The sequence below is a fragment of the Heterocephalus glaber genome, unplaced genomic scaffold (genome assembly GCF_053883595.1).
Source record: "Heterocephalus glaber isolate CG9 unplaced genomic scaffold, H.glaber_assembly_v1.0 deba00001610, whole genome shotgun sequence".
In the NCBI taxonomy this organism is placed as follows: Eukaryota; Metazoa; Chordata; class Mammalia; order Rodentia; family Bathyergidae; genus Heterocephalus; species Heterocephalus glaber.
The window spans coordinates 16309391-16331988 of NW_028258381.1; the positions used below are offsets into that span (position 1 = coordinate 16309391).

General features: G+C 44.1%; 1 protein-coding gene across 4 annotated transcripts in view; it reads left to right on the forward strand.

Annotated features, from left to right (window-relative positions):
* The first annotated feature begins 248 nt into the window (after nt 1-248).
* Nucleotides 249-22598, forward strand: part of Tmem248 (transmembrane protein 248) — a 40569-nt gene continuing 18219 nt past the window's right edge. For 2 of the 4 annotated variants that reach the window (XM_087195755.1, XM_087195756.1), the window contains exons 1-2: nt 16967-17143; nt 20561-20846. In XM_087195755.1, the coding sequence (XP_087051881.1) occupies nt 16985-17143; nt 20561-20846 (445 nt within the window). In that variant the 5' untranslated portion in view covers nt 16967-16984. Of the gene's footprint in view, nt 505-8282; nt 8302-16966; nt 17144-20560; nt 20847-22598 lie in introns of those variants that run through there. The other 2 variants (XM_004839999.4, XM_021254338.2) reach the window with 2 other exon arrangements.

Here is a 22598-nt window from a genome sequence, read left to right on the forward strand (position 1 = left end):
GCAGACACATAGTGCGCCACACGTACTCTTGCACACATGCGCACTGGCACAATCGGGCACACGCATAGACAGGTGTACACCCTCACAATTCCACATTCCACCATCACGCGTTCCAGACACAAACGTCCTGACGTGGCCTAGCCAGGGGGCGGAGTCTCGGCTCCGCGCGTTTGAGAAATCTTGTCCTGGCCGCGCCACCGTCGGATGCCAGGTGTCAGAGGTCATTGTATCGTTGGCCGTGGCGTTTTTGTTTTTTGGGTTTTTTTTCTTCACCCGGAAGCCACGGCTGCTCGAGTCAGCGCGGCGGTGGGAGGCGGGCCGGCCTCTGGTCGTCTCGTCGGCCCTGTGGAGCCGGACGCTGCCCTCGGCGCGGCGGGGAGGATGGTGTCGAGCGGCCCCGGGCCCGCCGCGAGCCGCCGCGAGTGAGCCCAGCGGGGCCGCGGGCGTCCGTGAAGCAGCGGGGCGGCCGGGCCGGGCGCGGGGAGCCGCTGCCCGCCGGGCGGGGTGAGCCGAGACGGGGGTCGGGGTCAGGGTCGGGCCCGCCGGTTCCTCCAGCGCCCCCAGGACTGCACCCCATCCCGAGGGGCTCCTGGGTCCGCCAGCCTCGCCCTGGCCGCCGCCACCCGGGTTTGTCACCCGCAGCCGCGGGGCCAGGACGGATGGCCGGACTTTCCACGTAGGAATCTCAGGCGCGCTTCATTGGAGGCCGGCACGGGGAGCAGTTTAGTGGTTTTCCACTTTGGACTTAGGGGAGTGCTTGAGATACCGAACCCCTTTTGCAAATCAGACACCTCTCGGAAAGCAGGTGGGAGGGAGAGACTCACCTGAGTGCAGAAACCGGTAATGGACGGGGGTCTTCTGTGCGGCGAGACTGGTGAATGTAGAGAGGGGGTGGGTTTTTATCTTAACGCATGTTTTAATAAACCAAAGGGTGACTTGAAGATCATCTAGGGCCATGTAGTTTTGGTTCTCTCGATGGGCATCATTAGGAATAGGCCCAGGCCTGGAAGGCTGTTTTGAAATATCTGAACGCCTTCACCGTTAGGCATCTGGTGAGGGGGCCTGTGTTGAAGAAAATCTGATGGCTGAGTTTAGAGCTCAATGAACAGCCTCCTTGGGTGACGAGTGGTGAGCGTCTGTGGAGCCTGCTCAGCAAAGGTTGTGGCGCCCCCTGAATTGCTACTCACCTGTCTCAAAGGCGAGCAGCTGTAGGAGGCAGTGGGAAGAACAACTCCGAAGCTGATGATGAGTCTTGATAAATTGGTTTGCTCCGTTAGTACCTTTCATGGTCAGCTTCTGTGTGCCGTTTGTACGAATGCGGTGTTAGTGTTTAACAGGGAAGAATACCTTTTAGCTTCCCCATTTCATCTAAGGATACTGGGAAGAAATAGACCTGTTGTGCACCGAACATTCACTTCCCGACTCAGTGGCATTTAATCTAAGAGTGAGCAGGTCCTGTATTGACTTTGTAGTAAAGGTTCTCTTGCCTGATCAGGTGGACTGGGATCAGGGCTGGCCTCTGGGTACTAAGGTCACCAAGTGCCGATTGTCTTTTTGGGCCCTAGTTGCAGCTGCTCTGCGAAGGACGCGGGATGGGGGGAGAGCGAGAGAGAGAGAGAGCTAAGTCCAAATATAGTTTCTGCCTGTGAGGAACTTACTTAGAGTAATAGGCAATAAAATGTGGCAGGACTGAATTACGACAGGAATATGCCAGCTGTTAGGATTTTGTTATGGTTTGGGCCGGAAGAAGGATTTTGTTATGGTTAGAATCATAAAGGAAGGGGCCTCTAAGGTGGACCCAGAAAGATGAGGGAGATTGGGGCCATTCAGATTTAGCTGGGAAATGAAAAAGCCAGGACCAGTTGGTGAAAGGGCACCTAGACTGGCTGCCTGAGGTATTGGCAGTGTACTCATGTCAGTGTACTCATGGTCACATGTTAAATGTGACAGAGAAACAGCTGTTAGCCACTCTGGCTTCTGGTGGATTTCTGGGTTCTGAAGAATTGTTTTTCGTTTGATGAGTTTGTCTTATTCTGTTAAGCAGCCAGTGACATAGAGCAATGGTTAGCTTATTTTAAGGTCAGTGGAAAACATGCTGCTTGTCATTCATGTCTGGTATTAACAGTTGGGAAATTAAATTTGGTGTCTGGGAGTTGTGTTAGTATGTGTGCTTAGTTTGCAGGAGATGGGCTCTGCTGTGGTCCCAGTAGCTATGGGCAAATGATAAATGGAAGCCTTTTAGCTGTCTCCTGAGTGTGTTTAACAACATCCAGTCTGTTTCACAGAGATGCTGTTTCTTTTACCCAGTTTTTTTTTTTTTTTTTAAGACAGGTTCTCACTATGTAGTTCAGGCTGGCCTTGAACTCACTATGTGGCCCAGGCTGGGCTTGAACTTGAGGCGATCCACCTGCCTCAGCCTCTGGAGTGCTGGTATTACAGGCATGTGCTACCACGCCTGGCTTTACCCAGTATTGTTGAAGAATCTGGAGTCGTTCCAACAAGATGGCATGACATTGCTCTGGAACACGATTAGTCTCAGGACCTCTCGGACTTCAGTCTTAGCCTTTCTTTAAACATACCAGGAGTGTATCATCTTCACTGTTCAATGCTTCTCTCTGACTCCTCTTCCTTCCACCCAGTGTTCCATCTCCCCCCTTTCCAGAGAAGCCTCTGAAGAGGAATGGTCCTTACAGGACCACTTTATGTTACACTGTAACATAAACCAGGGATGGCAGACCTAGAGGTTGTGTCTGTCAGTACTGAAATGCCACATAATTCCATACCACGTGAAAGGGTTTTAAGCATTTCTTTTATTCTGACATTCCAATTAAAATAAAAAGAAACGGGGGCTGGGGATTTAGCTCAGTGGTTCCACCACCTGCCTTGAAAGCTCAAGAACCCGAGTTTGATTCCCCGTAGCAAAAAAAAAATGGAGGAAAGATAGAGTTTTTAAGCAAATGGAATATTTGTGTAAGTTTTATTTTATAAATTTGGAAATCCTTAAATTATCTTCCCCAGGTAGAAATCACATAAATCTGACTAGAGATTTGTAGCACTTCTGTGTATAATAACACACATAAGTGTACTTCTGGGGACCCCACAACATAGTCTATGAAGCATTGTCATTTAGCAGTTGGATTTTGGCACCTTTGGTTACAAGTACTGTTTTTAAAACATTTCCCAGTATTTACACTGAATTTTGATGTTGCAGTAAGATTTCATGTTGAGCTTAAGCATTAACTTAATAATTTTGGCATTGCTCATGACTTATTTTCTTATGTATCTGATTAGTTTAAGTCCCAAATTATTAAATTTTAATACATACTTTTAATTTTGGTGTTTTAAGATGGCCAACCAAGATACATCATGTAAAGGTACAAGTTCCCAATGAGAAATGTAAATGTATTGTATACCTAAAATGTACCAATAAAAGAATTTAAGGGGAAAAAAAAAAAGATGGCCAGATAGTTAAAAAACCAGAAAGACAATTATTTTTAGTCTTGGAACAATGATGAATTTATTTTTCAAAAAGAGAAGGGGCATATTGGAAGGTACTATGGTTTTGTCATGACTTTGAGAGTGGAACAATACATTGAGTAATTGTAAGTGGGAATACAGCCAAAGATGAATTGTAGAAATTACAGACATGTAATTATGCCAGGCTGTGTTGTTCTTTTTTCTCTTTATGACAGTGCTAATGTTGCCTAAACTGAATGTTCAGCAACAAAGTTTCAACTTCATGATTCCTGTTGTAGTTTCTCTTTTGAGCATTTAAAATTTGAGTTAGTATAAGTTCTGCCCTAGGAATTGTATCAGATTAAGAAGCAGGAAGAAAAAATGATTGTGTTCTTGCTTTGTGCTCTGATGGAAAAATGCTGAGATAGGAATTCCCTTGATGAAAAATAAGTTAAAATATTTAAAACTTCAAAAAAAATTCAACTTGTTCTTTTTACCGAAGTTAATGACTAAAATACATGTTATGTATCCATGGCATGTGAAATTGGTTTGTTTTTTCAACTTGGCATTTGTCTTGAATCTTGGTTGTGTTGGGGTCAAATGAATTAGGTCAGAACCCAACTCTGCCATTTGTTTGCAGTGTGATGTTGTACATATCACTTAACTTCTTTGACTCCATTTCCTCTTATTTACAATGAGGACAGTAATAAGGCGAGCGTGGTGGGACATGCCTGTAAGCCCAGCACTCGGGAGGCTGAGGCAGGAGGACTGGTGAGACTTCGAGGTCAGCCTGGGCTACATAGTTCAGAGCCAGCCTGAACTGAAAAGGGAGACCCTTTCTCAAACAGCAACAACAACAACAACAACAAATGAGGACAGTAATATCTACCTAGCAGTGTAGAAGGTTAAAAAATATAATGTATGGGGCTGGGGATTTAGCTCAGTAGCACTGCACCTGCCTGGCAAGTGCAAGGTCCTGAGTTCGATTTCCTGTACCTCCCCTGACAAAAGATGTATGTAAAGCACCTGGTGTGGTGGCTGGTGTGTTGGTGTGAGGCATACTTTAAGTGGTAGCTACTAAGTGTGCTGTTTTCTCACTCTTTAGCCTATGTGAGGTGGTTTCTGCCCCTCTCACACTAGTGAAAGGGATTTCATTTACTGTTGATGTTTTGATTGGAGAATTCTGTGGGTGCTTTTCAGTCTTTTCTCTCATTTGATAGGGTTGACTCTTCACTCAGACTCATCTTTGTTAGGCAGCTGTAGAGCATCGTGGTTAGTGCACAGGGTCTGGAGGCCACCTTGTTTTGAATCTAGGTGCACTTAACACTTATTTTCTTGGGCAAATACGTTGGCTTACTTATGTCTTAATTTCCCCACCTAAAAAATGGAAATGTAAGGATTATATATTACAGTGTATATGTGCGAAACTCTTAGAACAGTGCCACTCTTATAAAAAATAGGCAGCAATGCTGGAGGTCATTGCTGAGGCCCTCACGTGTGGGGCACTGTTTGTGGGAGGAGCACAGAAGGGGGGGCGCATCCTGGAGCTGAGCACACTGGAGTGGTACTCAGGGTGGAGCCTGTGTCGGGGCATGCAGGGAGAGTGCTTCCAGGAGTCATCCAAGAGCGGAAACCACAGGACTTGGTAACTGGTAAGGTCACTAGCAGACGGCTGTGCCTTTCAGCAGGAAGAGGACCATGAAGGGTAATGCTTTCAATCGACTCAGGACATTGAGGCAGCTGTGGCTGTGTTAACTAAAGACACTCTTGAAAGAGGACTCCAGAGCTGCTTCAGAAAGTGGTGAGAATGTTGGGATAAGTGTTTGAAGGTGGGGGGTCGTAAATTGAGGGCAATTCATGACAGTATGCCTCTTAGTGTAATTTTGAAACTCACCATATCTTTGATCACATCCCTTCATAACCTTGGCATGAAGCCATGAGCGAATGTGTCCCCCTTGAATAGAGACCCCAGCCAGAGCTGGGGGGAACACTGGCCACTGCAGGAGCATGGGAGGAAGGGTGGCCCAGTGACTGTAAGGAAACCAGGAGAGTGGCGTCCTGGAAGCTGGGAGAGGGTGTGCCAAGGAGTGTTAAGGACCGGACTCAGGCTTCAGATGCAGCATCTCAGAGGTCACTGGAGGCCTTAAAGTGTTCTTTGTCTTCCCTGGGTCTCATTTCTCTGAAGATCTGCTGTGTTGGTACTTGCTGTCTTGTTATGGAGGAAGAAGGATGGTTTCTCTTCCTAGCTGCTGTGCCTGGGTGGACCAGGGCTGCTTTGAACCAGCACGAGTTCTCACCTCTGCCAGGTCTTGGGTATCTGCAGTGATTACTGCTCTTTATTAACCTTGCTTTGCCACCCTTGCCTTAACAGCTTTCACATGTCTCAAACATTGCGGGCTATTTGAAAAGTACTACTGGATGCCTGGGGATGGAACCCAGGGCTTCATGTATGGGAAGCAAGTAATCTATCACTAACTAGGCTCCAGCCCTTCTTTACTTTGTATCAAAATGAAGCTTTCTTCCGGTGACATCCTGCTGTTTGGAGCAGAGGAGCAGTGTGTGTCCTGGAGCAGGCCTGCCCTCCCTGCGCCCCCTCCCGGTCCGCCCGGGTCTCCCAGGTGTGACTGTAGGAGAGCTGTGGAGACCTCCTGTTTAGCCCAAGGTAGAGTCTACTTTAGGATGGATGCTGGTCTTGTTGTTCTGTGAACTTTGTTCTGGGTCACAGGCAGTGTTTGGTGCACCTTCAATGCAAATAAGTTAGGTAAAATATGAAGCTATTTAGGGAATACTGTCTGGGAGTAGAGAATCCTTCAGCCCAAAGATTCTAGTGTAAAACTGGAATAAAACTAGTTCAGAATTTAGGGAAGTATCATGTGGTGTACTTTAAAGTACATGTGCTTGGTGAGAGGGAGGGGTCTGGAAAGGCTGGGTGCGCCTCTGCGATGAATGTTAATTTACTTCCCCTGATCCCATGGGAGACCTTCCCCTCTTCAGAGTTCTTTTCTGCTCTGTGTGACTTTGTATTTCCTTGCTTGCCACCGAGCCAGCATCCCACACCCCCTGCTCCCTTTCAGCTGAGTTAGTGGTGTGTAGCTCTGGTCAGTTTCCCCATCCTTGTGCTTTATTTCCTAGCCATTTGATTTCTCCCTGGCCAGAGCTCAGTCTCAAAGGCCATTGGTGATCTCGCCAGGCCAGGTGGAGGTGGTGCCGAGCTCATCCCCTGGCGAACCTAGTGAAGAGCAGAGAGGTCTAGGCTCTGGCTGCCACTTTCCCTTAGAAGCTCTCCTGTGCTGTCCTGGGTACCTCTGGGCTCTGTCCCCTCACCCTTGGCCTCTGCTGGGGCAGCCTATTCGTGTCTGCGGGACACTTTGCAGATCCTCAGCTGGGGCAGCCTCCACTCAGTGTTCTCTTCCATCTCTCCCCTGGCTTCGCACAGATAGGAGCCCATTAAGTGCCGGTCACTGCCAGTGAAGGGTGACCTTTCCTAGCACCAGGACAGGCTGGAGGACCGTTCTGCTTTCTGTCTTCTTTTTTCTAGGTTGATTGAAGAAATCGTTCTTTTAACTTGTGTTTTTTCCTATTTATTGCCATAATATAGTAAAATTTAAGGAGGCCTTACTTTGATTCCTAAATCAGCAGGAACAATTGACAATTATAGTTATAAATTTTGTTGTTGAAAATTATTAGAGACAGAGCTGGAGGTATAGCTCAGGTGGAGCGTGAGCACCTGGTTTTGACCCCCAGCACTGCCAAAGAAAAAATGTTTTTAGATGTGTATTTTTTTGTTTGTTTGTTTTTGGTACTGGGGATCGAACTCAGGTCCTTGCACTTTCGAGGCAGGCAGCGGAACCACTGAGCTAAATCCCTTGCCCTAGACCTGTATTTATGATAAAACATTTTAAAAAGAAGGAAGATATGTGGAATCTTATCTGCTGGGGATAACTAGTAGTGTTAACATTTGAGAGCATGTTCTTTTGTTTCTCATGTAACCAACTCAGACTTAAAAACTTGAAAAGGTCCCATTCTGTATAAATTCAGAGCCATACTTTCTTCTTTGTCTTTGTTTTCTAAACAATACAGTGTAACAACTATTTCCATGGCATTTACATTGTTTTAGGTATAGTAAGTTATATGGAGATGATTTAAAGTATATGGGAGGATGAGCGTAGATTGTAAACACCATGTCATCTTATAGAAGGGACTTGGGTGTCCACAGGTTTTAGTATTCAAAGGGGGGAGGGGTCCCGAAACTGATCCCCTGGAAATACCAAGGGAGGAGGGACAACTGTGTGCTAGTGCAGATCCTGTATTTAATGGCTAGATTGTTTTCTTCCTGATTAGGTAGCATATTTATTTACCCAGTCCCCTGCTATTTTGTTGGATGTGTAGTTTTCCATTTTTTACTATTTTAAACACTCCCAAGGTAAGTATTTTAGTCCTTAAGTCTTTGTTTTGAGCAGCGGGTGTTTCCTGTGGTTAAGCTCTCCCAGGCAGAATGGCAGAGCTTTTAGTGTGCCGGGCTGAACTCTATTGATATGTTTGGCCAAGTTGGTCTCCAGGAGCTTTGTAACAGAACCCTCCCGTCTCCATTGTAACTTGTGGGCTGGGCTGCCGAGGTCTGTCTTCAGGGAAGTCACTACAGCCTTGCCTTTTGCTACTCCAGCCACCAGTCTGCAGCTGAACGTCATCATTGAGCTGCCTCAGGGCTCTGGTTACTGTGTTGTGGGCTTTACTCACAAGATTTTGTGTGCAGGGGCCATTGCCTTTCGCCGGGGTTTGTGTCCTTTCAATCCCCGGACTTTTCAGAGTTGTCTCCCAGCCCTGGTCACTTCATTCTGTATCCTGGTAAGTAGCAGGACTCTTGGCTTAATTGGAGTTGCAATGAATTTTGGGGAAAAAGGTCAGATGAGTGCTTTCCTTTTTTCTTTTCTTTTCCCCAAGCCGACCATAGCTTATTCTTTAATTGAAAGTAACATTTACCATTGCAAAGACTACAGAAACTTTTTTGTAACTCTTTACAGGGGAACTAAATTCATTTATCCTTGATGAATTTTTGGTTGGAAAATGATTGTGAATAGTAGAAAGTAATTTTTAGTTGGTGAAATACTTTGACTTAATTTGTTTTATTTGAAAATGCTTTTGGTCTTTTAATGACTATAGTTACCCTAGTCTGGAAGTTTTCCTACACTGAATTGGCTTGCCATGACAATATTTGCTAGTTTGGGCATTTATTCTGAGGTGTTAAGATTTTAGTGACTGGTAGTTCTCCCAGAAGTGATTTTTTTCCTGAGACAGGGTCTTAGTGTGTTGCCCAGACTGGTCTCATGCTCCAGGACTCAAGTGAGCCTCGAGCCTCAGTCTCTGGCATAGCAGATGCCAGGCATGTACCATTGTGCCCCACTTAGACGTGATCATGTTTTAAGCCTGGACTTATTTGATTCACTCACTGAATGAACTTGTACTTTTAAACCTTTACATGATGATGATGATGCTAGGAATGGAACTCAGGGCCTTGCCCACGCTAGGCAAGCACACTAGCCCTGAGGTGTAGCCCCAGCTGTCATCACTGTCTTTTAAATTAAAATTTTAACCAGTATATAAAAATCATACGTATTAGTGGGGTAACGTGATGTTTCAATGCATGTATACATCGTGTAATGCTTAAATCAGGCCAAACATCTATCTCCTTAAACATCACTTCTCTATGTTAAAAACTTTCAAAATCATTTCTTTTGGTTTTTGAAGTGCACAGTACATCATCGGTATTTGTAGTCAACCTGTTTTTTTGTTTTTTTTTTCGTACCAGGGATCGAACTCGGGTCCTTGTGCTTGCGAGGCAGGCGGCGGAACCACTGAGCTAAATCCCCAGGCCCTGTAGTCGACCTTTTTTACAGTAACTCACCTGAACTGCTTGGTCCTGTCTAACTATAACTTGGCACCCGTCCATCGGTCTTTCCTCTTCCCTCTCCTCTTCTCCACCTATTTTCTGTCTACACACTGACATGCAGAGACAAGAGGACCCTTCAGAGGCGGACAGTGAGGCCAGGAAGATAGCTGTAATGAGGGGGTCCAGTCATGTGTTAGGAGGTTGTATAGGAACTCGAGTGCATAAAGTGAAAGTGGTCCCTGCTCCTGTAGGGGTTGTAGGAGGGGCCTGAAGAGTTTCATAGAGGAAGTAGCCCTGGAGATGAGTCTTGAAGATGGGTGTGAAACAGTGGGATGTGGTTCATGGAGGTCTGAGGACTGGTGGAAAGAAAAACTTGAAGCTGCCAGGCATGGTAGCACAGCCTGTAATCCCAGGACCCTGGGAGTCTGAGGCAGAAGGATTGCAAATTCAAGTCCCGGCTGGCAACACAGTGATTTAACAAGGCCCTGTTTCAAAAAAAAAAAAGGGAGCGGGGGAGGGGGCCTGGGTTCAATCTCCAGTACCAATAAGTAAGTAGGCTACAACTTTGTCTAATATGTTCTAGGAATTGCAAACAGACAGAGTAAGGGACATTGAGAAGTAGGCAAGACCTGGCTCATGGTGGACTGGCTTTCTGAGGAGGTTGGCCTTTGTTGGTCATTTGGAGCTCTGAAAGACTGAGGCAGTAGCATGGCTAGATTCCTTGGAAAAATTACTTTGAGAGCAGTGTTGAGGTTGGGCTGTCTGACGGGTAGGAGGGGAACCAGTTGAGACTGTTGCAGTAGTCATGAAAAGATTATGAATTGCAGAAGGAAATGGAAAGTAAGAGGCAGAAATAAGAGATGTAATTTCAAAGAAATGGAGTCTTCAGCACTAAGTAATTGCTTGGGAGTGGGAAATAAAGCAGAAGGCTAGGATGCTTTTGAGGCTGTGGACTGAGATGGACAGTACTGGAAGAGCCTGGTGGGTCCGTTTAGGGATGTGTCATGCCCTAGGGATGCATAGATATCAGTGGGCACGAGGACAGAGGTCTCGGGTGCAGAGAGCGGATACAGTTTGTCTCTGTCATCTCAACTAGCAGAGGAGCAGAGTGGGTGGATCTGAAGGGCTCGCTGATGGGCTGCATTGATGAACATGGAGAGGGAAGGAATGCAGCTAAGGAGAGTAGTAGGGGAGTCCACATTCTGAAATGCCTGCCTTAGAGAAGAAAAGAAAGCATGAGGGCTGGAGATTTAGCTCAGTGGTTACGCTGCCTCCTTTGCAAGTGCAAGGTCCATAGTTTGGTCCCTGGTACCAAAAAAAAAAAAAAGGAAAGATTGCTTAGCTATATCATTGTATAAAATTGGGGCTGGGGATTTAGCTCAGTGGTTTTGCCACCTGCTGTGCAAGTGCAAGGACCTGAGTTCGATCCCTGGTACAAAAAAAGAAAAGAAAAAGCACGAGTGAAGATTCCAGCTGATGAAGTTAGAAAGGCTCAAGTGAGTGAATCCAAAGAAGGCAGACAGAGGAAGATGATAAAAAATATGTGGAGCTGGGGCAGTAACAGTGCTAGAATGCTTGCCAATCTTGTGCCAAACCCTGGTTTGATCCTCAGTATACGCCCCCCCTTGCCAAAGAAAGAAAAATAAAAAGTATGTGTTGGAATTAGAAAAAAGAGTGGTAAGACTGGTGAGGTTGATTAAAAAGAGCAGGCAGGGCTGGGGATTTAGCTCAGTGGTTTCGGCGCCTGCTGCGCAAGCGCAAGGACCCGAGTTTGATCCCCGGTACCAAAAAAAAAAAAAAGAGCAGGCAGAACTAGGTGTAGTAGAACATATCTGTAATCCACTACTCTGGGAGGCTGAGGCAGGTGGATCACAAGTTTGAGCCCAGCCTAGGCAGTTTAGCAATTCAGTGAGACCCTATTTCAGAATTTTAAAAAAAGGGTGGGAATTGTAGCTGAGTGCAAAGGCCCTGGGTTCAATCCCTAGTCAGGGAGAAAAAGGCAGTGGGTTATAGACATGATGACTCGTCTGTAATCCTAGCTGCTCGGGAGGTGGAGGAGGAAGGATCACAGTTTTGAGGTCAGCCTGGGGAACCTAGCGAGCTCATCTCAAAGTAACACATGAGGGCTGAGGAGGAAGCTCAGTGTAAGGCACTGGGTTTAATCCTCAGTACCACACTCGGGTGTGCACACACACACTGAAGAGCATTGTATCAAAAAAAAAGATGACAAGTAAATTAATGTTTTTTAAGTAAATTAATATTTAAAGAAAATTACAGTACTCAGCCATAAAGATTAAAAAACAAAGGGCTGGGGATTTAGCTCAGTGGTTCCACTGCCTGTCTTGCAAGCGCATGGTCCTCAGTTCAATCCCCAGTACCAAAAAAACCCTCCAAAAAAACAACAATGTAAAATGGGTAATTTCCAAGAAAAATGTATCTTTTCAAAACTGACTCTTTGGAAATGGAAAACATAGATTTATAGCCATTAAAAACATGAGTACATAGTGAAGATAACCTCACCAAAGTACAAAACTAAAGACTTGGCAGAGCCAGATAGTCTTCTGGGCAAGGTCTATCGAATTTCTACGTAATGGAAGTGCATATCTTACTCACATTGTGCACAAAGTAGCTGGAGTGAACAAACTCAATTAATTTTTATATATCAAGAGTATACACAGTTGTGGAGAATATCATAGGTGGCTTATAATTTTATCTCATATGAGTAGATGTGAGCATTCAAAATAAAATGTGGCAAACATAAGTGTCGGTTTTATAAATCGTGATTGAGGCTAGAGATGTACTCCTATGGTGGAGCATGTGCTTAGCATGTGTGAGGCCCTGGCTTCAGTCCCCAGCACAAAACAAGAAAATGTGATCATGTGAGAATTATCCAGAGTATAAGTGTGAGTCAACATGAAAATAATCTGACAGTTTAAATTAACAGATTCAAGGAGAAAAACTGATCACTCAGAGGCTGCAGATAAAGCATCCATTAAAATGTCATAGCTGTCGAGGGCTGTAGCCCAGTGGTAGAGCAGGTACTCAGCAAGCAGAGGCCCTAGGTTCAATCCCCAGCTCTTCTGCCCTGTAGATAAGTAGCATTCATAATGGAAATCTCTTTGCAGACTTGGGATAGGAGTAAGTCTTGCACCTCCTGAGAATTTCCATCAGAAACCTGTGACATACACTATATTTAACAGTGAAGCTTAAGAGCGTTTCCTGTAAAGTCAAGAATGAGCCATGATGTTGTGTTCTTGCCACTTCTGTTCATTATTTCCTTGAAGGTTGTAGTCAGAAGTAGAAAAAAAATGACATAAGGGTTGGAAAGGAAGAAATGCAGCTAATTGTAAACATTATGATTGTCTACACAGAAAATCCAGTTGAAGCCAGAAACAGGCTATATTTTAAAATATTTCAGCAAAGTGAATAGAGTTAAGATCACTATGTCAAAGTCTTTTGTGTTTGTATAAAATCAATTGGAAATATAATTTGTTAACTCATAGAAATCACTGATAGCTGCAAGAATTAGTATGTCTTTGAATTTACCTAATAAGGTATATGGAGGCCTTTCTAGAAAAAGCTTTTGCTCCTTTTTTATGGTGTTGGGGATGGAACCCAGGACCTCAGGCATGGTAAGCGTACGCTTTGATGCTGAGCTAGTTGCAGCCCCTTTAGAGAAAGCTTTAAAAATGATTGAAAAAGAAAAGTAGACCAAGTAAGTGCACAGAGGTGGCACATTCACAGTTTAGCAAACACAATGTTGTAAGGTTACCATTAATTTCTTAAATTAGTGTCTGCTTCCCATTTAGATCTCAGCAAGCTGTAGGAACTTCGTAATTGGAACCTAAAATTCATAAGAGAGGATCAATAGCCAAGACAGTTTTGAATAGTAATAAAATGGTAGATTTCTTGTAGTCTATAGCAAGGTTTAAAATTGTGCGGTTCTGAGGTGGGGGAGAGGCAGACACAGCCATGGATCGGAAGAGACGGCCTGGAAAGAGACCAGTGTGCATGAGGCAGCTTGCTGCGGGAGAGGCGGCGTCACCCGTCCAGGGGAAGAAGATGCGTAGGTCAATAAAGGGCATTGGACCTTGGCCACTCGGATAGAACAAATGCAACAGAAACCAGGTTCTAGCCTTCCCAAAGCAACTACAAGTAGATGAGAGACCGTAAGTAAAGAGTAAAGCTTTAAAACTTGCAGAAAGTAATGAAAAAATTATGAACTGTAATAATAGGGAAGGTGTTCCCAAATAATTCACACATATATAGTTATATAAGGAAATACATTTTAAAATCCGGACCATCTAGTAATCAAGGAAATGCAAGTCAATACAATGAGATGCTACCTCATGCCTGCTATGATTGTTACAATAAAGAACAGATCATGGGCTGGGCGTCGTAGTGCACACTTTATAATCCTAGTGCTTGGGAGGCAGAGGCAGGAGGTGGATCGCCAGGAGCTTGAGGCCAGGATGGAATACATAGATCCTGTCTCAGAACAAACCAAAAACCAGATCTTAACAATTGTTGGCAAGGTTGTGGGGAAATTGAAGCACACCCTGCTGATAGGAGAGCAGGGTGGTACAGCCACTTTGGGAAGCAGTCTACTAATTCCTCTAAAGAGTAAATGTAGAAGCTAGGCGTGGTTATTCACGAGAGCAAGTAGGAATCCAGTGTTTTATCAGCTGCTGAATGGATAAATAACATATTCTGTACAATGGAGTATTTTTTGGCAATAGGAAGGAATGAAGTACCAGTGCTGGTAGTGGTTGGATTAGAGCCAGGAGAAATGGACAGTTGCTGTTTCCTCATGAGGTGATGAAAAGGTTCAGAAATTAAAATCTGTTCGGGTTGGGGATTTAGCTCAGTGGCACCGCACCTGCCTTGCAAGTGCAAGGTCCTGAGTTTGATCTCCAGTACCAAAAAAAAAAAAATCTGTTCATGTGTGGTGATTGTAGTTCAGATCTGTGAATATAGTAAAAATCATTGAAGTGCATATTATGTGTGGCTGAATTGTGTGTTATGTGAAATATATCTCAGTAAAGCTGTTAAAAATATCAAGAACTTTTCCTAGGGTAAGACACGCCATAAAACATATTAAAGAAAATCCACGGACTAAAATGGTCAAAAGCTAATAAAAATCAAAATCTAATAAAAAGAACTTGTATACATTAATAAGAATTAGAATAACACCCTAGCAGTTAATGACCAAGGGACTCAGGGAATTCTCTCTCTCTTTTTTTTTTTTTTGGTACTGGGGATTGAACTTGGACCCTTGTGCTTGTGCAGCAGGCGGCAAAACCACTGAGCTAAATCCCTGGCCCTCTCTCTCTCTTTTTTTGACATGCTGAGGGTTGAGCCGAGGGCCTCATGCATGCAAGCCAAGTGCTCATCCACTGAGATGCTTCCTCAGCCTTTTATATTTTTTTATTTTGAAATGGGCTTTCACTAAGTTGCCAACGCTGGCCTGGAACTTGTGATCCTCCTGCCTCAGCCTCCTGAGTAGGGGGGATTACAGCTAGGATTACCTGGCCAGGCAGTTTACTTTTGAATAAACATGAATGACTGATAGAAAGTGAAAAGATACTGGATTCCAGGGAGATGCAATTTAAAATAACAGGTACCATTTTATGTCTGTCTTGTTGCCCCATATCAGAATACATTAGAAGTTGGAGTGTTGGCTCTAGCGCTGGGAAATTGAGCAGGGTCCCTTATGGAGGTGGGTAGGGGAACCTCCTTGCTGAGCAGTCTGACGGAGTCAGGTCAGGTTGAAGAAGAGCCCTGCTAGTGGGACTCCTCAGTGTAACTCACCTGTAGAGCAGTTGCATGTCTAGCGGTAGATTCCCCCTGGACTAGATAACATGGACTCCAGGAGAAACATCTCAAGAACAGAATGGTGAGTGAATGAAAAAGCACAAGATAAATACGATGTGTCATTTTTCCCCAATTCTCAGATACAGTGTCAGTGATCACACTGTAACAGTGCAGTAATGGTACACTGGGAGTGCTGCTTGCCAGTGTAAGGACTGAGCTTGCCTCCTAGGAGAGGGAAGAAATGCTGTTTTCCACCCCAGAGGGCTTTTGTAAAAGACAAAGGCGCACACAGCTGGCTGGTGGCTGCTAGTTCTTAGGGGCTGCTCATGCATCTTTTTGTGCTAGAATTTAAAAGTTGGGACAGACTTGTTTTTAAAAATTTCTTTTTGTTAATGTTGGTTGTATGCTCACACCACACCTGCTCATGTGTGCCAGCTTCTAGGGGCTGGGGCTGTAGCACTGAACAAGAAAGACAAAAAAATACCTCTGCTGTTGTGGAGCTCACAATGAGGGTCACAGACAGCACACAGGTTGGAAGAACTTCTCTTGACTGATCATAGCCAGAGTGGAGGAAATGGAGAGGCACTGAGAGACTGGGTGGGTAGTTGGGAAGGTCTGCTCCTAGGAGCTGAGCGGATGCCTGTGTTGTAAAAGAGAAGCCTGGCAAAATTTTTAGGAAAAGCATCCCAGCCTGAAGTGAAAGCCTTCAGGTAGGTCATTTTCAAAAATTGCAAGAATCAAATTCTTAAGAATAAACAAGAGTGCAAGCTTAACACTTTGAAAATAGAAACTGTTGAAGTGAATGAGAACCTAAATAAATGGAAAAGCAGCCCAAGTTGGTCATGTAGAAGAGTGGCAAGATCCCCAGCCTGATCTGTGGTCCCTGTTGAAAAACTACAAGGCTGGTGTGGCCTGGCTGAGTTCAGGGAATGGGATGTGAGGGCGGTGAAACCCTGTTGCTAACCTTATCCAGCTGTGGCCCCTGGGACCCTCTCCAGGCTGGCTTTTAAGCAGGGAGAGGGGTAAACCCAGTGGGTGCGTCAGGTACAGGTGCACAGGAACATGGGTAGGGACCAAGACAGGAGGTTGGTGACACTTAAGCTTTTCATTGTTGGAGATGGGGACATCTTTGGTTTATTTCTGCACATGCGATCTGTTTAAACATTTTCCTAAAGGATATGAAAATAGCAGAACTTATAGAATATTTAGAAGATTCAAATTGAAAGAATGTATCTTTTAAGATCCAACCAATTTTTTTGTTTGTTTGTTCGTTTTTTTTTCTTTTGGTACTGGGGGTTGAACTTGTGACCTTGCGCGTGTGAGTCAGGCACTGGAACTACTGAGCTAAATCCCCGGCCCAAGATCCAACCAACCATTTTGAGATAATGACAGTTAACATTTAGTGTTTCTTTTCCTTCTAGCCTTTTGAACCTATTTATATGTATCTGTGTGTGTGTGTGTGTCTGTCTGTCTATCGTGCTGGTGATTGAACCCAGGCCCTTGCACCTACTAAGCATGTGCTGAACTAACTACTGTGCTACACCTTCACCCCCTTGAAATGAATTTATTTTATTTTTTATTTTATTTATTTTTTTGGTACTGGGGATCGAACTTGGGTTCTTGTGCTTGCAAGGCAGGCAGTGGAACCACTGCGCTAAATCCCTGGCCCCGAAATGAATTTATTGATCAGACACTTCAATTCAACAGTTAGTAACCCCGTAAGCCCCAGCACCACCCAGGGAAACAAAGCAAGAATCCTAGCTTCCCTTTTGTCAGGTCATCCTGAATCTTTTGCTCCATTTCCTGCAGGTGGAGCTGATCAGAATAATGTTCAGCATCAACCCCCTGGAGAACCTGAAGCTGTACATCAGCAGCCGGCCACCCCTGGTGGTCTTTATGATCAGTGTCAGCGCCATGGCCATCGCCTTCCTGACCCTGGGCTATTTCTTCAAAATCAAGGAGATTAAGTCACCTGAAATGGCAGAGGTATGTTCCAGCTTTTCTGCTCGGGCTGACTAGACTTTGGAGAGGGGGAAACACTTTTTGGTTTTCCATATACCTTCATTTTGTTTTGGTTTTTTTTTTTTTTCTTCTGCTGTGACTTCTTGCTCCTGGTAAAAAAGACTGGTTTTCAGGATTTTATGTTTTCATCTCCCTGTGACCTACTTTGTTAGGAAATAGTTATTATTTGATTTAAATAATGTTACCATTTTCAGCAGTGAAAATGCTGATGCATTTTAGAGAGTATATTTATAAACTTATCCATGGCAAAAAGCTAGAGAACTCACTTTTTTGATGTTCATACTAAGTTACTTGTTGCTGATTTTGAAAACCACACTTTTTTTTGGTGGCCTTGAGCTTGTGATCCTCCTTCCTCAGCCTCCTGAGTTCTAGGCCACAAGTGTGCACCGGCCACCTGGAAAAAACTTGGAACATTTGCTATCTCAAATTCATCATTTAGTTTTATTAGCTGTACTGATGGCATTTTAAAATTTTTATGTATGTATGTATTTATTTATTTATTTTTATTTTTTCGTACTAGGGATCGAACTCGGGTCCTTGTGCTTGTGTAGCAGGCGGCGGAACCACTGAGCTAAATCCCCAGCCCCCAGTGGCATTTTTTTAAAGAACGGTTTTATTTCCAAATGTATTTCTCTTTTTTAAGCTAGGAAAATATTATAGATCTGTCTTCTGGTTTTTACATTTTGGGCAGTTTAAATGTTATTGGGGCATTTTAATTTTTAAGCTAGGTAAGTTATAGTTAACACATGCAAATATTAAATGTATATTTTACACACTAGAAAGCAATAAAAAATTTAATAATTCTTGTTTAAGAGAAGTGGATGATAATATACTCACTTACAAATTTATATATTAGAAATTATGGTGAATTAATGATACGGTGACTTGACTGGTAAAGTTTCCCATAGGACAAGTTAGTTCCTATCTTACTATATTCCTTGAGTATCTTCTCTTACACTTTTTTTTCTTGGGTTGTTTGTTGGTGGGAGTAGGGATGGGGATTGAGGGGTATCTGTGTGTATGCCTAGTATGGAGAGGAGAGTTCTCTGTCATCGGTATCATGGCTTTCTCCTGTGCTCTGTGACATTCTAGGTCACAGCTGATCTTGGGAGGAGGGACAGTCTTCATGTGTGAACTGTAGCACAGTTAAAGTAACAAGTTTAAGTTATTTCTGTGATGAAACCCTTCCAGAGAGTTTCTTACCAGGAAGCTAGCTAGCTGGCTTAATTCTCCCTCTTTCTTGACCTGAGCTGAATCCTTAGCTGTACCCATATTAGGGGAGAAAATGAACATCCTGGTCACAGCCAGAGCTTGGCAGCATCCTGGCATTTCTTTCTCGTAGACCTTGAGTCTGTCTTGAGTGTTTGATCAAGACCACTGGCTAAAAGATGTAGCCTGGATAATTAGCCCTTAGTAATCAAAATGATACCTGGTGTTGCCTTTGGCTGGCTTTTGACATGGACTCAAGCTTTGTAGGAAAGCTGAAGAACTTTGGTTATTTTTAATTTTGTGGTTTTACTTTCAAGTGGTTAACCTAATGATGTCCTGATTTGTAGAAAAGGCATTCATGTATGGGAAAAGTTTCAGGCAGTGAATTATAATTGTTGCTGAGGGCCGGGATGTAGCTCAATGGCACAGCACCTGCCTGGCAAGTGTGAGGCCCTGAGTTTGATTCCTGGTACCAAAAAAAAAAAAAAATTGTTGCTAATTCTGTCTTGAGCTGTGGAACTGGAGAAGCCTGATTTGATTTGGCCCTCAGTTCCTTCATGTCTGCAGCATGAATGGTTAGATGGGATGAACTAGAATGGCCTGCTGAGTTTGTAGGTGTGAGGGAAAATGGGATTGGTACGCCCAGTTGCAGTTTTACTGTGTCTCATGCAGTTGTACTTCTGCTGCAAAGATCACTTGACTGTGTGCGGATTGCTTAATTGGCATTTTAAAATGAACACTACTGTTAGAGTAATTAAAAATGTAACTTGTTTTGTCTTCTATTTGGCTACTTGGGAGACACAGGAGCCTAGGTTAGGTTTGCTGTCAGTGACTGCTTGATGGACTGCAGTGCTGGGGCCACTCATTGAGCTACATTCCTGGCCCTTTTATTTCTGTTTTTTATTTGGAGACATGGTCTTGCTCAGTTGCTAAGGAGGAAATCCAACTCATGATTCTCCCTGCCTCGGCCTCCCAAAGTGCTGGTGTCACAGGCATGTGCCTCCAGGTGTGTTGTCACTTGTACAGTATGACTTCACCTCTAGTTTTCTGGTAAATTGAAAATGGACCCTGGCAAGTCCTTTACTTTATTGGTGTCTGTTTACCCTTGATATATTTTCTGTATGTGTTTGAAAAACTGGCTTGTGATGTCACTGCGGGTTGTGATATTAAGAGAAGGGGCTGGGAGTGTGGCCCAGTGGTAGAGACTTGCCCACCCCACGTAAGGCTTGCGTCCTTGGATTGCTCCCCAGTACTGAAAAACAACAACAATGAAGTTAAAAACATGCTGTGCCCTTCTTTTTGAAAGTGCTCCTGCTCTAAAGTTATGTCCAGAGTCCATGACAAGGAGGAACTAGTACTGAATGAGCATTGGAATTTACTGCTGTTTTGTGTTGTAGGAACAGGAAGCAAGGGTATGGAATTGACCTTTTGAGGAATTACTTTAAGGTAGCCTTCTCTTAAAAAATAATTGTAACTAGGCCGGGGATTTAGCTCAGTGGTGTCTGCCTTGCAAGTGCAAGGTTCTGAGTTCTATCCCCAGTATCAAAAAAAAATTGTAACGGCTAAATGAACTTGACTTAATGTGTTGTGTTTTACAACTTTTGCCGAAGCTTTCTTTTCAGTTTCATTCTGAGGCTGGGTGAGTCTTCCTAAGTGTAATATACTTTTTTTTATTAGTGCCTATTTATTTTACAAAACATTGGGTTTCACTGTGGTATTTCCACACATTCATATAATGCATTTGGGTCCTGTTCATCTGCCCATTGCCCTCTCTCCGACCCCTCCCGCCTCCCCTTATCTCTTTCCTTGTCTAATTCTAGGCCATTCTGGATCTCACAGTGTGTTTAATATCTCATGCCAGCTTAGGGTTTATATTTAGATCCTGCCACCACCTGCCTTGCAAGCGCAAGGTCCCGAGTTCAATCCCCACTACCAAAAAAACAAAACAAAAAGCATATTGGTACTGTATTTAGATCATGAATATGGAAGTGATTAGGAAAGTCACATACTCTGACCAGTTCGAGAGGGAGGGGCTGCACTGTGGCATGACCTGAGAGGGCGGCCTGAATCAGTTTCCTGTCGTGAGGCCACACTGCGGGTCCTGATTGCTTTCCTGCAGGGGAGGCTTTGGGACTGCTCACATTTGTTTCTCTTTATTTCACTTTCCTGAAGGATTGGAATACTTTTCTGCTTCGATTTAATGACTTGGACTTGTGCGTATCAGAAAATGAAACATTAAAGCATCTCTCAAACGACAGCACAGCTTCAGAGAGCACAATGACCAGTGGGCATGCCAGAGCGTCCACACAGTCCCCCCAGGCTCTGGAGGACTCGGGCCCGGTGAACAGCTCAGTTGCAATCACCCTCACCCTGGACCCCCTTAAGCCCTTCGGAGGCTTCTCTCGAAATGTCAGCCATCTGTACTCGACCATTTTGGGGCATCAGATTGGACTTTCAGGTGAGCAAGTGTTGGCCCCTTTCCTTTCAGAATTCTGAGGCACCGACTAAGATGAGTATCAACCATCGAGCTGTTTGCTTCTGCATGTGTGTGTCTTACGTTGAGTTCCAACGGTGTGAAATCAAGAAGGAACCACTTGGATCTCTGCACTTAGTAAAGTGCTCGTTGTGCAGTAGTCTCTCATTGCAAACTTGGATTGGGAAACTTGGGGCTGGGGCGGAGCTCAGGGATGGAGCGTTTGCCTGGTGTGTGTGATTCTCCAGCTTCCATCCCCAGCCCCACCAAAAAAAGAAAGAAACTGGAAAGCTGCTAGGCCTGTTACTGGCTTTAACAGTTGAAGAACACAGGTTTGAATTACACAGATCCACTTATACTTGGATTTTGGGGTGGAGTGGGGGGATTTTGTGATAATTTGAAAAAACTTACAGATAAACTTGTAGCCTAGAAATATTTTAAAAATTAAGAAAAAAGGGGCTGGGAATTTAGCTCAGTGGTTCCACTGTCTGCCTTGCAAGCAGAAGGTCCCAAGTTTGATCCCCAGTACCAAAAAAAAAAGAAAAGAAAAGAAAAAAATATGTTGTGAATGCATAAAATACGTGCATATGATAGCTTATTTTTAAATCATTTACTGCCTTACAGTATACACAAGTATATTTTAAAAAGTGAGGATTTATCAGAGCTTAACACACGTAAGTGGACGGTGCAAAGCACCATTCACAGCGGAGAGGGATGTAAGCAAATGTAAAGGGGTGGTACTGGATCATAAGTGTGTGAAACTGGCAGTGCTATGTGCTGTCCTCCTGGAGTAGTTCATAGCCACCTTCTGCTGTTGCTGCTGGGAGCTCAAGTGTTGTGAGTTATCAGAACACTGAAAATAATCATTGCTGCATTGCAGTGAAGAGGGATCTCCTGATCCTGTGAATTTCCCTGTGTACGGTGCCTGTCACATGCAAAATGTTTTATTGACTCTTTATCTTATTATTAAGATTTCTAGCCAACACAGGTTCAATTTTTGGGGAGTCCATTCTACTTGGATTTCAGACTATACTCTAACACTAACATTTTGTTTACACCTATCATTTTTACTCAGGTTTATCCTGTTGGAATTTTCAGTACTTAACCAGACGATTACATATTGCCATAGTTGTCGTGTTGTCTGAACTTCTGTCCCCTTCGCCCCGCTGTGATTTGGAGATGAAGTCCAGGGTCTCAAGCATGGGGGCAGGTGCTGTACCATGCCTGCGTGTTGTTTTAATGGTCAGCTGTAGCTCACCACTATGTAGAAGTAGAAAAAGCTGAAGATCTGCTCTCCCCCTCGGAATTTTGGTATTCTAGAAAAAAACCAAAACAACATGAGTTAGCACTGAGTTCCTGGCATGAAGGCAATGCTATTTAAGTGCTTATTTAATAGGAAAAATAAACACTTATAAAATGTGGATCATTGTCCCTTGGCCAGTGCTAACCCGTGGCAGACTAAGTGATTCAGGTGACAGGGAAGCCGTGGAAGCTGGAAGCATCAGGAAAGGCTTCATGTGGGAGTTCTGGGCCTTGGAAGAGTTCCCTTTGTGAAGCTGTTAAAAGAACTTGTGAGTGCCTGGCACTCTGGCTCCAAGTGCCTCCTGGAGGTAAAGCCATGTCATGGTGTCACAGTGCCGTGACCTCTGAGTTTTGCTCGGAGCAAGTGCTTTGGCCTTGGAACCCTTGGTTGCAATTGAGGCTTCATCATACACTGGTCCCCTGACCTTTCCCAAG